At 36.0% G+C, this 14,123-nt stretch overlaps 1 protein-coding gene across 1 annotated transcript in view; it reads left to right on the plus strand.

Annotated features, from left to right (window-relative positions):
• Positions 1-13,623: 13,623 nt before the first annotated feature.
• LOC113232158 (scavenger receptor class B member 1-like) overlaps positions 13,624-14,123 on the plus strand; it is a 39,977-nt gene continuing 39,477 nt past the window's right edge. The window contains exon 1 of the mRNA XM_026466796.1: positions 13,624-13,852. Within this exon, the coding sequence (XP_026322581.1) occupies positions 13,624-13,852 (229 nt within the window). The remainder of the gene's footprint in view (positions 13,853-14,123) is intronic.

Genomic DNA, 14,123 nt, shown 5'->3' on the forward strand with positions numbered 1-14,123 from the left:
GCCCTCCAGTCTGGAGGGAGAGTCCCCACATAACCGCTGAGTCTCCCTGGGCTCAGGGGTATCTATAAAGATTTCCCCCGGTAAAAATAAAAAGGGTCGCACACTTGCAGGGATTGGGAAATACAAAAAATAAACATATTAAGTCATCTGCTTATATACATATATTCATATAAAAATAAGTTATATTGAAAATAAAAACTATATTACAAATGTGTACATAGCCATTTCCTATCGTTATTCAGCAATAAAAAAGTAGCGGAGTTAGATTTTACAGGTACTATCAGTTAGCTTAGCCATGCAAAAATGACCAAGAAGGAATATGATTTTCATATGCAAAAAATAGAGAAAAATATTTCAACTCTTTGGTTTATGCAGCCTTTTCTTTTTAACCGACTTCAAAAAAGGAGGAGTTCTCAATTCGACTGTATGTTTTTTTTCTTCGATATTTGTGCACCGATTTTCATGATTCTTTTTTTGTTCGAAGGAGGGTACTTCCATGGGTAATCATCCACCTCTAAGAGTGGCAGTTCACGCATGAACATACATTTTTATAAATAGCGCTAAATTTTTGTAATGAGCAATTATTTTAATGGTTGATTTTGCTATTCTTTAATTGAAGGAAAATATTCTCTCTCAACACACAGAACAGAGAACAGATTTTTATTATCTCCTGCGTCAAGTCCCTTATAGTGGCGAACTAGGGGATGAATCCGGGTTTGCGCACTTTCCGGTAACCGATTTCAATAAAACTTGGTAATTATTTGTAATTCCATGTACTTTTCAGGTCGGTTTTTTTAGTACTCTGTACTGAGATAATTACTCCCATCGATTTTTAAAAAATGTATATATGGAATTAATAGCGGCCTACAACTTACTGTATAATAAATATTTACAAAGCGTGCAAATTTTGACCAAATGCTGCTGATATCGGCTTTGTAGAGCGTCATCTCTGTCACTCATACCTGCGTTGTATTCTGCCTCCTTCAATTGCGATACCTCCCATGGACACTACTCAACTTAATTTTGTGGTCATCTCTCTGTTTTTAATGTAAACAGCCTTATTATATTTTCTAACATTATGCTCCCTGAATTTTGAGAAAAAAAAGTAAAGGAACAAAATTACAAAAAAAAACAAATAAAAACGAATTTTGTGAAGTAAAGAAACAAAAAACAAATTAAACAGACCACAAAATTAAGTTGACGTCGTGTTCATTGGAGGTATCGCAATCGTCTTTTAAGGCGACAGAATGTAATGCAGGTATGAGTGACAGAGATGACGCTCTATTAAGATATCTATCGATCGTCTTTTTCTAAAGCTCGACGTGTAATAATATACGATTTGGTACTATTACTTCCGCTATTATTGTATTTTTAATGAGGAATAAAAATGTTTCTTCTATTCGACATAATATTATGCTAATTTTAATAACCGGTTATAAGATAAACAGTTTGCCATGCATAAACATCGTCATCATCAAACTTTAGTAACAATTCAATTTCCCGTATCTGAGACACTTCAAGTTTTGTAGTTTAGTAGGTAAAGTGGCAATACGTCCAGAAAAGTACTCCCACTTTACCTATTTCTGCCGTTACGCTGTAAAGTGAGCATTTCTGCGTTCCGGTTTAGATTAGACGGGTAAGAGAGCTGCTGGTGAAATTGTACCTGTACATGGGACATGTCAACTTATGTCTCAGTCACAGGTGCAATAGCAGTGCCTCTCGGATCTTTGCGATTTAAAGCTCTGAGTTGCACTGCAACTGTTATGGACAGGCGTGTAGTTTACCACCAGGCGCATGATTTGTTCGTCCTGTCACTTATAATCAATACGAGGAATAAAAATAAACTAGCTGTTCTTGATAGTCGTCCTCACAAAGTCACAAATTAATTTAAGAGGCAATGTATTAGCTTCTATAAATTACATATTTAATATTTAATTACCGATTAAATGTGATTCCGTTTGTTTTCTAATTAGATGTTTTGCTGTTTTTCCCACACCACCGAATAGAACAGCGCCCCATAGAGATATTATCTTTATTACAATAAATACAGAATATTTTTGGAATATACGGAGACGTACACACAGGTCAGTAGTTGGTGCTGTACTATTTCAGCTTCCTAATTTGTGATTTCAGTGAAAACATCATTTCATTTGCCTAATGAGTTGCCAGGGATGGCCCTTATTTCGTCACTATTTCTGGTTATATACTTGATGCCCGTCGAGTTCTTACGTTTTCGCTGTGGTTACATATAGGAAATCTAAATGTGTAAAAGGGACAGTATAATAAACATGATTAGACCAAACAAACTTCTGCCCAAAGAATACACTACAATAGGTTTTCGGACAAACGATAATTCTGCTGTAAGACTTGCAAATTTGCATCATAACTGTCATCGCACTAATGAAAAAAGTCGAACCGTTTTCGAAGTAATGAAATTCGGAAAAAATAAATTCGAGTTTGATAGGTGAAAGAGCCTGAAACGTTGTTTTAAATCCGCAAAAATAGTTTCATTTCGTACTTGATGCCCGTTTAGCACTTGGAGGTAGTCTCGATCTACGATGTTTGAAAAAGATATATATTGTAAATGTTAAATGTGTACTAATGTTTATTTACAAAGAGCAACCCCTGGAGGTTCTTGCTCATTCTTCTCAGGGGAATCTGTCTTACGAATGAGCAGTAGAGTTTAACCAATGTGTCGATTTCAAGTGTAATAATGCATACTAATGAAATAAAAATTGTTTTAATTTTCATTTTGATTTTTATAAAAAAAAGATTGAAGGCTATTATTTGCCAACATCGTTTATAATTGCACCATTTGCACCTGAATTTCCGATCACTGGGGAATATATAACGGTAAGTATTCCATTTTCATCGTGTGCCTACTAGACGGCGCCAGGGTATTCGCTGCAACGGAGCGCTACATGGGTTTTTTTTAATTTTTTTTTTTATAATCCTAGTACCTCCAACGCAGGAAGGAGTATTTTCGCATCAGAATTTACATTTTTTGTCTAATTATCTCTTTCATACCAATTCCCGCTTATATGCCTCTCGTACTTTTATTCCACATACTGGTTCTTTCTTTCATTCGTCTCATTCTCACTTTTACGGGTGGGATATCCCTCTATCTATTCCATTAACTTCTTTTTTTTCCTTACTTTCGACAGGGTGAGGGTAATAACTTGAACGCTGCATATTCAGTTTTCTTACAATTTTGTTCTTAGGTCTAATACAGTCTGTTTTATATGGCTACCTTATGGTTTTTTTACATTTTGTTTTCTCTTATTCTATACTTTCTTACGGCCAATTTTTTATACATTTTTGTCTTATGCTAATACAGAAAACATAAACATATATTTCGTTAACATAAATTACTAATCTAATTTATTCCTACCTATTGTTCTAGTTACTATTTTCGTACAGTATTCCAAGAGAGAATTACGGTGTTTACCTAGCATTATCTTACTTAAGTTATTTATTTCCAGTTTTTCATCAATTGGCGCTACATGGGTTAGCGCCAGTGATGAAACAATCGTTCTCTCACTGGGTTATTACCGCCCATTAAGGATAAACAGTTGTTAAAAGACGTATAGGAAAATTTGTCAACAAATATCACACACAGGTATAAAATTGATTTTCCCACTATGAGTGTAAATTAGGAAAATCAATTTTCCTCTCTAATTCTAGAATTCACAATGATGTGAAGTTATTATTATTACAAATATCGAAGACAAAGAAAAATTTTTCGATCTGACTGGACTCGAACCAGCGTCTGTTGCCATGCCGGGGCCACTGCTGTTAAACAACTAGCTATAGACCGAGTCAGTAGACCTTATGATTTCCTTTACGTGTTTATGAAAACAAATGAATTATAATTCACATTGCCCAACTGCTCGACCCTCAGGGTAACATTAGTTTTCAGCCGCATATACTCCGCAATATCCGCCGACTTTGTGGTGATTTAAAGCTCTGTGTTACATTGCAATCGTAGTATAATAAAACAATGGTACAAATACAGCAAAAACTCCATAGAAACATATCAAGCTCGGCTTGTATGTGTGCGCGCCCACCGCTCGTCATGTCCGGACACACACATTCGCAATCTTGCGATGCACTTGCTTAGCATATATAGGCCGTCCCAAGCCATCGTTGTATCTACTGACCCGCGAGATAGGGAGTTCCGGGGAGACTACGGGCTCCCCGGTAAGACTAGGGTACCGCGGGCGTCCGGACTAAGCCCTCTGCCAGTGATTCTTTACGGGCGGACCCGGACTCTGGGTTTGTGGTAGCTATAGAGACGGACATGTTCATCTGCTCCAGTGATGTATGGCCGGGGCATCTGTCTAGTGAGTTGCCCTTTAAGTTGGAAGCCATGTTCGGACATTGTCATAGATTACTGCGATTGACATCTCCGATACCAGCCCAGAGAGTTAATAGAGGATGAGCAAGAAATTCTCCGGTCCCTCCAATCGCGTAGGTTTCGAGGAACTGGAGAGACGCTTCGGAGTCGGGGATTGAGCGTGGCTTACAGCTCCGCCTCTATAGAGGAGATTTGGTAGTAGACTTTGTAATCAACGTTTTAGCGGTGGCAACCGTTAGAGCGTTGACGCACTACGGGTTCGTATCAGTTCCGAACCCGAGAAATCACGGTCCAAAACGTCACAGGTGTCCGAAGTGTCATTTTATCTATAGAAGTACAAGCGATATTCGTATTTTTTTTTTCGGAATTGAATCGGACTTAGTGCGCTACCGGATGCTACTTAGTGCGAACCGGATATCACATATATCTGAAGTGGATCCGAGTTTTCTAAATTTGTATATTCTCGGATTCAAAAACGAATACGGATCGGATGCAATTGCGTAAACGCGTTTACTTGAATAATGCACAACGGGAGGCGAGTGTGCCCGCAGTTCCGGTGCCTATCTGGAAAATAGGGAAGGTACTGTACGTGCACCCAGGGCGGCTCATCCGAGGCACTAGCCTCTTGAGAACCGGATAAAGTTAGTGACAACGGTCTATGACAACCCTGTACGCTGGCTGACCTGAACTTAGAAGGTCCCTGTGCTTGCACAAATCATAGTGTCCGTCCCGCATAACCAAGAGGTTGACAGTAAGGGTCACTATGATCAAAACACATGTCGTAAATACGGGAGCTGGTCGTCCTAACGCGTCCTTAATTAAATTGTGCAGTTTAGTTTATGTATATACACATACATACACATTACATAGGCACGTATTCTACCACCACACCCACAACACACACACACACACACACTCACACACCTCTGCTCCCTATTACTTTGTAATGTTAAGTCTCATTATTCAGGGATTGGGCCTGGTCCCTTGTAATACAGGTGCAATACCTAGCACCAGCTCCCACAATATACTATTGTAATGTACCTACTAAGATTTATGTTATTTTGTATCTTGTGGTGAGAAATAAACATACTTATTATTATTATTAATAATAATTATTACGCGATTGTGTGCGTCCGTACACGGCACGCGGCGTTCGTGCACGCATACAAGTCGCGCTGTTAGTTTGTACAGAGTTATCTTACTTGTCTTATTTTACTATGCTACAACTGTTATGGATAGTCATGTGGCTTGCCACCAGGCACACGACTAGTTCGTCCCGTTACGTGATGTATTATATTTCTTTACATTTCAAAGTGTTTTTATTCTTAGTATCGTCCACACAAGTATGTAAAATGTTTACATTTACAAAGTAAGAACGTCATTGGTTGGAAGGAAAATTATATTTATTTACATTTAAGAACACGTAAAAACCCATATCATTTTTCAAAACCCTGGTAAACTAACTCTATCCTCAGTTGAATTTTTTGTGTAATGTGTCATTATTGTTTTGGAAATTTTTACAATAAATAAGTTACATCATTCGAGGAAAATGGTTTAAAAAGGCGAACAAAAACTTCAAAAAGCCTTAGCCTCACCCACACAACATCCAGCGATAACAAACGGATTCATCGGCTTCCTTACTTTCAAAATTGGAGCGAAGTAACGCGATGGAATGACACGATTTAATTCCGCCATCCCCTTTCCACCTTTGGGGACTAGTTGTAGACTTGGGTTCCACCCCTACGTTGTGGATAATCCAAAGATTCGCACGAAGCGTTAAGTATCCACATTTATATAGCGAACTCACTTAAGGAGGTTTTTATATTGGCATATTGACCACTGCATCAAAGTTTATTTACAACTATATACTTTTTGTGCGTCTGTGTAATGAATTGTTTAATAAACGGTGAGATGTACATAATTTTAATACTGGACATAACTGAAAGCTCATGTTACCGAACTTAAGACTTCAGAGGGTTCTCGGTTCTTTTGTTGGGCAAATTATTCAGTGTTAAAATAAGATTCCAAAAGCTCTTTTGGATCTATCCTTTGATAAGTTTACAAATCGTGTTAAGTCAACTTTATTAAAGAGAGTATATTACTCTGTTAGGGATTACATAAACGATAATGCAGTTTGGTTTTACAAAAGGTGTAATTGTGATGATTTCAAGTGTAATTTGCGTGTCTAAGAAATAAAGATAATTTAGATTTTGATTTTGATTGAACGGCTATGGAGTGGAATTCCCTGACTGCTGACTTATTCCCTGAACGTTATGACTAGGGCATTTTTAAGGAGAGACTGTATAGGCATTATTTAGGTGTGCATGTTCCATCGTCGACCTCATTATCACTTTCCATCAGGTGAGATGGAGGTCAAAAGCGCACAAACCCTAGTTCCTGGTGATCATACCTATATAATTAGCAGGGCTAAAAAGACCGTATTGGCAGAATCATAATATGATTAATTGACAATTCATATTATGAATTTCTTACAATTCATATAACGCAATTCGTCTATTTAACAGTGTTCTATGGAGACCTTCATAGAACACTGTCAAATAGATGAGTCGCGTTTTTGGTTGTGTTTGAAAATTCATTTTATGAAATGTCCATTAATCATATTATGATTCTGTCAATGCGACGTTTTTAGACCTGCGGTACTTCCACACATTACAAGCAATAGAGCTCCTTGTAGAAGTGTTAGTTAGTATTGAAATAGTAATGTGATGTAAGTATATGAACTTCTAAAGTTTGTGTAGTTAAACTTCGACCTTCAAGGTACCATACGCCTATTTGTTGGTTCAAGTGAATGAACTTTTTGTTTCAAAACTGATAATTCCAGTCAGCACGTCCATTGAACTACGTATCTATTATTCTTCATACACATTGTTATCACAACATTTTACAATGCAATATTGAACTTAATTTCCTTATCTCTGAGTTTATATACATAATGTATATTTGGACGATCTCTGTAATAGGGAATGTCTATGTAAAATTGGTATCTCTTATCCTTTGAGAGTATGGATAAACGTGTTTAAGTAAATGTTGTTTACTCGGATTTTCGTAAGGCCTTTGATAGGGTGAATCACGAAATATTATTGAATAAAATTGCAATCAATGGTATAAGATAGGACATTTTTTTATGGTACGAAGTGACGAGCCAAACAAGGTTTGCACCTGGTGGTAGGCGAAACGTCTATCTATAGCAGTTGTAGTGTTAATCCGAGCTGTAGTCCTAGTAGTAGTGCCCGTCATGCTGAGATGTTAGTTTACAAGTCCCATGTGCCTGTAATTTCATCAGCCCCCTTACCCTGTTGCTTGGGGGTACAAATAGGTAAGGTGGCAGTATTTTCCTCGACGAACTCGTGTGTCTATTGCTACTGAACTAGTACGACACAAAGAAGTGAACCTATTCTACCGCTAGTAAAATTAAGATGTAATGATATGTAGCTTACAATAATCCAAACTAACATTAAAAATGCAAAAGTAAAAAAGTAATTTTGATGAGCTTTGGTATAGAGATAGATGGGACCTAGGAGAAGGACATACCTAAAGCCTGTCTTTTTTGAAGACGAAGTTAAATATTTTATTTTTAATTTATTTCTGGCCATGGAAACAAAGTCCTTCAGCCGAAAACATAAAAATAAGTTTTTCTGTAAATTTGGCCGCCACAAGGAGGATAGGCAATTTGAGGCGGGCGTGCTTGGATTGACTCGGGATTCCTTAGAACGGGCCGATACGGGTATTTTAGTTCGAGATTCGTATAATTTCGCGTTTTAATCTTCGATTAAGGCACAATAGCACTATCCTATTCCACTTTAAACTAGATTTCACAAAATAATTGAAATTCAAAATAAAAACAACACTTTTCCCTCCAAAAGGTCCAGAGCGAATCCCGAAGTTAAATGACATTTGTAGGGTTGCCAGTGTTTATGAAATTTTATATATATATATATATATATATATATGTAGTTATTGTCGATAGTTTTATCTACAGATTGTGATACTAAAGTTGAGTAGCAGTGGAGCTCCTTGTGAAAATGTTCGACCAGGGAAGTACTGCCACTTTGTTTATTTCTGCCGCCAAGCAATAATGTGAGCATTACTGCGTTCCGGTTTAGAAGAGGACGGGTGCTCGTGAAATTACAGGCACATGAGACTTATTAAATTATGTCTCGGGGTGACCGGACCAGTGGCAGTGTCCATAAGATCTACTGCACTGCTACTGTTATCGTATCGTGTCGCTTACCACTAGGTGCACGACTTGTGCATTCCGTCATTCGATATTATGAAAAAAGTAAATAGATAAATAATATTTTGCCAAAAATGACTGAATTATGAATGCTCTAATGATTACTTACTGCGTTATTGCCATTCGCCTTTTGTTTGGTCTAATCATGTTATACTGTCTCTTTTACACATTTAGATTTCCTATATGTAACCATAGCGAAAACGTAAGAACTCGACGGGCATCAAGTATATAACCAGAAATAGTGACGAAATATGGGTCATCCCTGGCAACTCATTAGGCAAATGAAATGATGTTTTCACTGAAATCACAAATTAGGAAGCTGAAATAGTACAGCACCAACTACTGACCTGTGTGTACGTCTCCGTGTATTCCAAAAATATTCTGTATTTATTGTAATAAAGATAATATCTCTGACTATGGGGCGCTGTTCTATTCGGTGGTGTGGGAAAAACAGCAAAACATCTAATTACAAAACACACGGAATCACATTTAATCGGTAATTAAATATTAAATATGTAATTTTTCAATTTTCGTCTATTGTAGCAAAGCTCAAGTTAATTTGGTTGATTTGAAGTGAAACAATTGACGACACCCGTCAATTGTTTCGAGCTCGGGCTAGCCAATCGGAGCGCAGTTGTCACAGTAATGATTTGGCTGAATAATTTTCGAACAAATTGAATGACATTTTGTCTCTATTTCTGGTTATATACTCGATGGAAGAACCAATAAAACTACGAAAACGGACAGACGTACATGGTCAAGAGTACGCCAAGCCTATTTGAACTATATGTCACTTACGATAAGTTAAGTCCAAAATCAAAAACCGAAGTGTCTTTATTTAAACAAACAATTTTATCTGAGTGTTTTTTCTGAGTGTTCGATCTTTGTATTAATAATTATAACAAACTAGTGGAGTAATTTCACAAAAAATAATTGAATATCAATTCAATAAAAATTTAATTAATACAGTGAATAGCGACATCTCTCGCCAGGACTGGTAGCTGTAAAGGTACTAACTGGGTGATAAATCTGTCATAGATTTCTCATAGATGTCGCTACGACTAAAAAGTCGTTGAAAGACCAAGTACAAAGACACGACGCAAATACATAGAAGAATTCTTGAGGTCCGTTGGTTCGTTCCGTGGCTTAGTTGGTATAGCGTCTGGCACGGTATGCAAGAAGACGAATTTTTTCTGAGTGTTCGATCTTTGTATTAATAATTATAACAAACAATTTTATTTTTTGTTTTTAGGTTGTGTCATTTGTGAGAGTCATTTGAATGTGTCTTATTTCTTACTTTCATAGTGTCAAATTGTACATCAGATTATGGACAATTTCGATATTATTATTTTTTATTATATCAACATCCAGGGAAGTACTGCCACTTACCTATTTCTGCCGCCAATCAGTAATGTGAGCATTACTGTGTTCTGGTTTGGTGCTGGTGAAATTACAGGCACATGGGACTTGTCAACTTATGTCTCAGGGTAGCGGGCGCATTGGCAGTGATAAGACCACCAGGCGCACGACTTGTTCGTGTCGTACACACGGGTGTCCATAACAGTTGCAGTATACTCAGAGATTTCAATCGCGAAGATCTGAGAGACATATCATAAGCGAAATTTTTATCTGAACTGTGTTTTTTATTGCAAATGATGTTATTACAAAATGGTCATGATTGTTTTTAACGATCATATCATTAATAATCTCAGTACAGAGTACTAAAAAAACCGACCTCAAAAGTACGTGGAATTACGTCTATTTGCTAAGTTTCATTGAAATATCCCCTAGTTCGCCACTATACAGGACTTGATACTGGAGATAATAAAAATTGGTTCTCACTACGACACTACTCAACGTATATCGAGGGAAATACGCCTTGAATTGGAGAAATAGCAAAATCAACTAAATAATTGATAAAAGTAATTGCTCCTAAATTAAAGTTAGGCGCTATTTATAAAAAATGAATCTTCATGCGTGAACAGTCACCCTTAGAGGTGGATGATTTCCTTCAAAATGAAATGGGACCACTATGGAAGTACCCCCTTTCCAACAAAAAAGGAATCATGAAAATCGCTTCACAAATACTGGAGTTATCGCGTAACATACATACAAAAAAAAAAGAACATACAGTCGAATTGAGAACCTCCTCCTTTTTTGAAGTCGGTTAAAAAATAAGAATAAATAAAAAGTTAACAAAATTACAAAAACATTAAAAAATTAAAATCTTCAGTAGAATACCCAAGGAAATTTCATCCAAAACACAGACTAATCTATTTACCAAACAGCTTAAAGCACATTTGATAAAAAAATGTTATTATAACTCACATATATACTTCTATACTTAATACTTATACAATTATTGTTTTTATTGCTAGTTTTTAAATTTTATTAGTCTTATGTTCTTGTTGTTTATTTTTAATTTATTATAATTTTAATTGCGGCACCCTAACATGTTGGTACTATTTAAATTTTTAGATGTGTGTAACACATGGAATATTTCAATATTTTAAATATGAACGGACAAGGACATTTTCCGCCAAAATTATGTCAAATGGAAATTAAAGCAAATACTGAGTATATCTTTAGCTCAGCTGTATTTTAACAGACTTCAAAAAAAAAGAGGAGGTTATACGTTCGGCTGTAAATATGTTTTATGTAAGTTTCCAGATATCTCTGTCAATTGTAGATCTACTTTGAAAATTCTTTCTTTGGATTGAAAAGGTGCACTCTCGTGGTGGTCCCATTGTCACCAAGTCAAAATCTCTCTCCTATAAATTTCGTTATTTATCGCTTACATTAAGTCGGTCGTAATAAAAATGTAATATTATGTTATTTTGTTTCATTTTGACATTTGATAATAATAAAGCACATACCTACCCATAACCCCGCATTATGGAAACCCTGTATCGCGGGTGCCATGGACACACACATAGACAACCACAAATTAAACTATAACTCACGAGAGAAATAAATGTAGGCCATACAAATATTTCTCCCGGCCCGTTAATCGAACCCTGCACCTCTGCTCGGCAATCCAGGTTCCGAACCGCTCGGCCACGAAGGCAGTTATAATATTGTAAAATAATAAATATACAATATTATAACTGCCTACTTCAGTATGATACGTAGAATTCTAAGTTTTTAATAATAATAATTCATTTATTTGTGAAAACACAGGTTATATAGAAGCTGACATGTATAAAATAAGTATATGTAGTTTCACTGTGCCCGGCCAAACAGTACAAGTGGTAGTAGTAGAAGAAATAAAGTACGAATATTGAAGGTATATTACATTCACTCACATGCACGACAGATTAAACTACACAAAAAATGAATAAACATGTTTCGTTTTTCAATAATATATTAAGGAGGTGTACAAATGAATTTAATAAATCGGTCAGAATTCAAACACGATGATAGTTGCAAGGGTCAATTCTAATTGTAATTAGATGTCAAAATAGCATCGTAATATGTCAATGTCAAAAATTAGACAATGAATTTAGGAATTTATCATTCAAAAATTCGGACACTGTATAGTATACTTTATTAGTCAATTACTTGTTTAGTTTATAAGTTGATAAGTCCCATGTGCCTGCAATTTCACCAGTACATTTTTTTTTTAGAATAGAATAGAATAGAATAGAATAGAATAGAATACGTTTATTTGCCAGAATACAGTAATTACATAGGTCTTAAATAAAATTAGGTACATTGTATTCAATCTGCAAGCAGATGTGCAAATATTAATAGGATTTCTTGTTCAGTCTCTACCATTAATTAATTACACTTCGGATTAATTTATATTTGCATTTGAAAATTCTAAATATTCTTTATTAGTTTATAAGCAATGTGTCAAAAGCAAAAAATCAAAAAAATTTTGTCAATTTTAATTTAAATGTATGTCCTTGCAATAATTTAATTTCACTTGGTAAATTATTATAAATAATAACACACATGTTAAAACAGTTTCTTTTATATTTCATTATTTATTAAAAATAAGTGCGCATTCGACGTCTATCTCACCTGATGGAAAGTCATAATGAATTTGACGATGTAGCAAGGACACCTAAATAATGCCTATTCACTTTAGCCTTGAAAAGGTCCAATTTATTGCTTTCGGGGAATACGCAGGTGGGGAATTCCACTCTCTAACCGCTCGGTATATATGTGGAAGCAAAACGCTTTGTGTTTATCCTTGGAATATCCAAAACATAGGGATGGAATCCCAGCCTACGCCTAGTCCCCCGATGATGGAAAGGGGAAGGCGGAATCAAATTATGCAATTCTATCGCACACTCTCCGTGATATACATATCTTGTAGAATACCGATAAGCAGGCCAAACGGCAACTTTACGGCGCTAATTCCGAGCCACCTATAAGCCTTTTGGCACGCTTGTCTATTGAATCCAAGGTGGCCAGTTGGTATTTAGCAGAGCCATCCCATACTTGTGCTTGGTACAGCTGAAGTAACTATGTTCCGAAGAGTTCCTAACCTCACCTATTTAGGTGAGATACTTCCCTGGATGAACTCTTCCACAAGGAGCTCCGCTGTCACTAGTGAAGTACTTTATAGTTTCGTCTTCTTGCGAATAATGACGCACATTATACGGACTTTCGTCTTTGTAACAACAAGTAAGATGACACTTAAGTAGCTATACATACGCACGAATTTTCTTAGACAACAAAACATACGTGTTCGATAACCTATTTACCGTTTTACGCTTGTATATAAAAAATATCGATAAACTGCTTGACCCATTAGATATGACGGCAGTCCATACGTAGAACGCACCGGTGGCAGACGTGCTGCGGCTGTACTTGAAAAAAAAAACATACCAATATTCATAACCTCACCAATGGGGCTTTTTCAATTAAAATAATTGAACATATTATTTTTTCATTAAGTGGATATTTTAAAATATTTTAAATTTGTGTTTATTTTAAATAAATCGTATGTAATATTTCGAACTGTAACGTTAATTATTAGTTAACAATAGAAAGTGAAACAATGGATCACAAAAACTTAGAAAATACTTCGTCGACCACACCCATGTTGGGTAAAGAAGAAAACGAAAAAGTAATAATTATACCTAAGATTTTAATAAGGGAAGACACCATTTTGGCCAATCTGCAGGGATGCGCAGGATGCGGTGGTGCTAAATTCACATGCGCAGGAGCGCATAAGCAATGGTCCGTTCTCTGTTGGGGACGGCAGTCTGATAGAAAATATTATTGCTGTGAGTAATTATTTTACTTATTTCTTTTTACAAATAAGGTATACGTTTTCAATTTTAATTTAATTTGTAGTGTAAAATTTGTATCAAAGGTTTTTCCTTGATTTCATTTATTTATTCTCAAGAGAATAATTATGGTAGCGTGATATACACTTTATCGCTTACACACCACACACACAAAAAAGAACGTTGACAACTCATATACGTTAACACATTGACAACTTATAATTAATGTGGACGGTGGCGGCCTTATCGCTGAAAGCGATCTCTTCCA

This window comes from Hyposmocoma kahamanoa, unplaced genomic scaffold (assembly GCF_003589595.1).
Source record: "Hyposmocoma kahamanoa isolate Upper Pololo Valley unplaced genomic scaffold, ASM358959v1 67, whole genome shotgun sequence".
Taxonomy (NCBI): Eukaryota; Metazoa; Arthropoda; class Insecta; order Lepidoptera; family Cosmopterigidae; genus Hyposmocoma; species Hyposmocoma kahamanoa.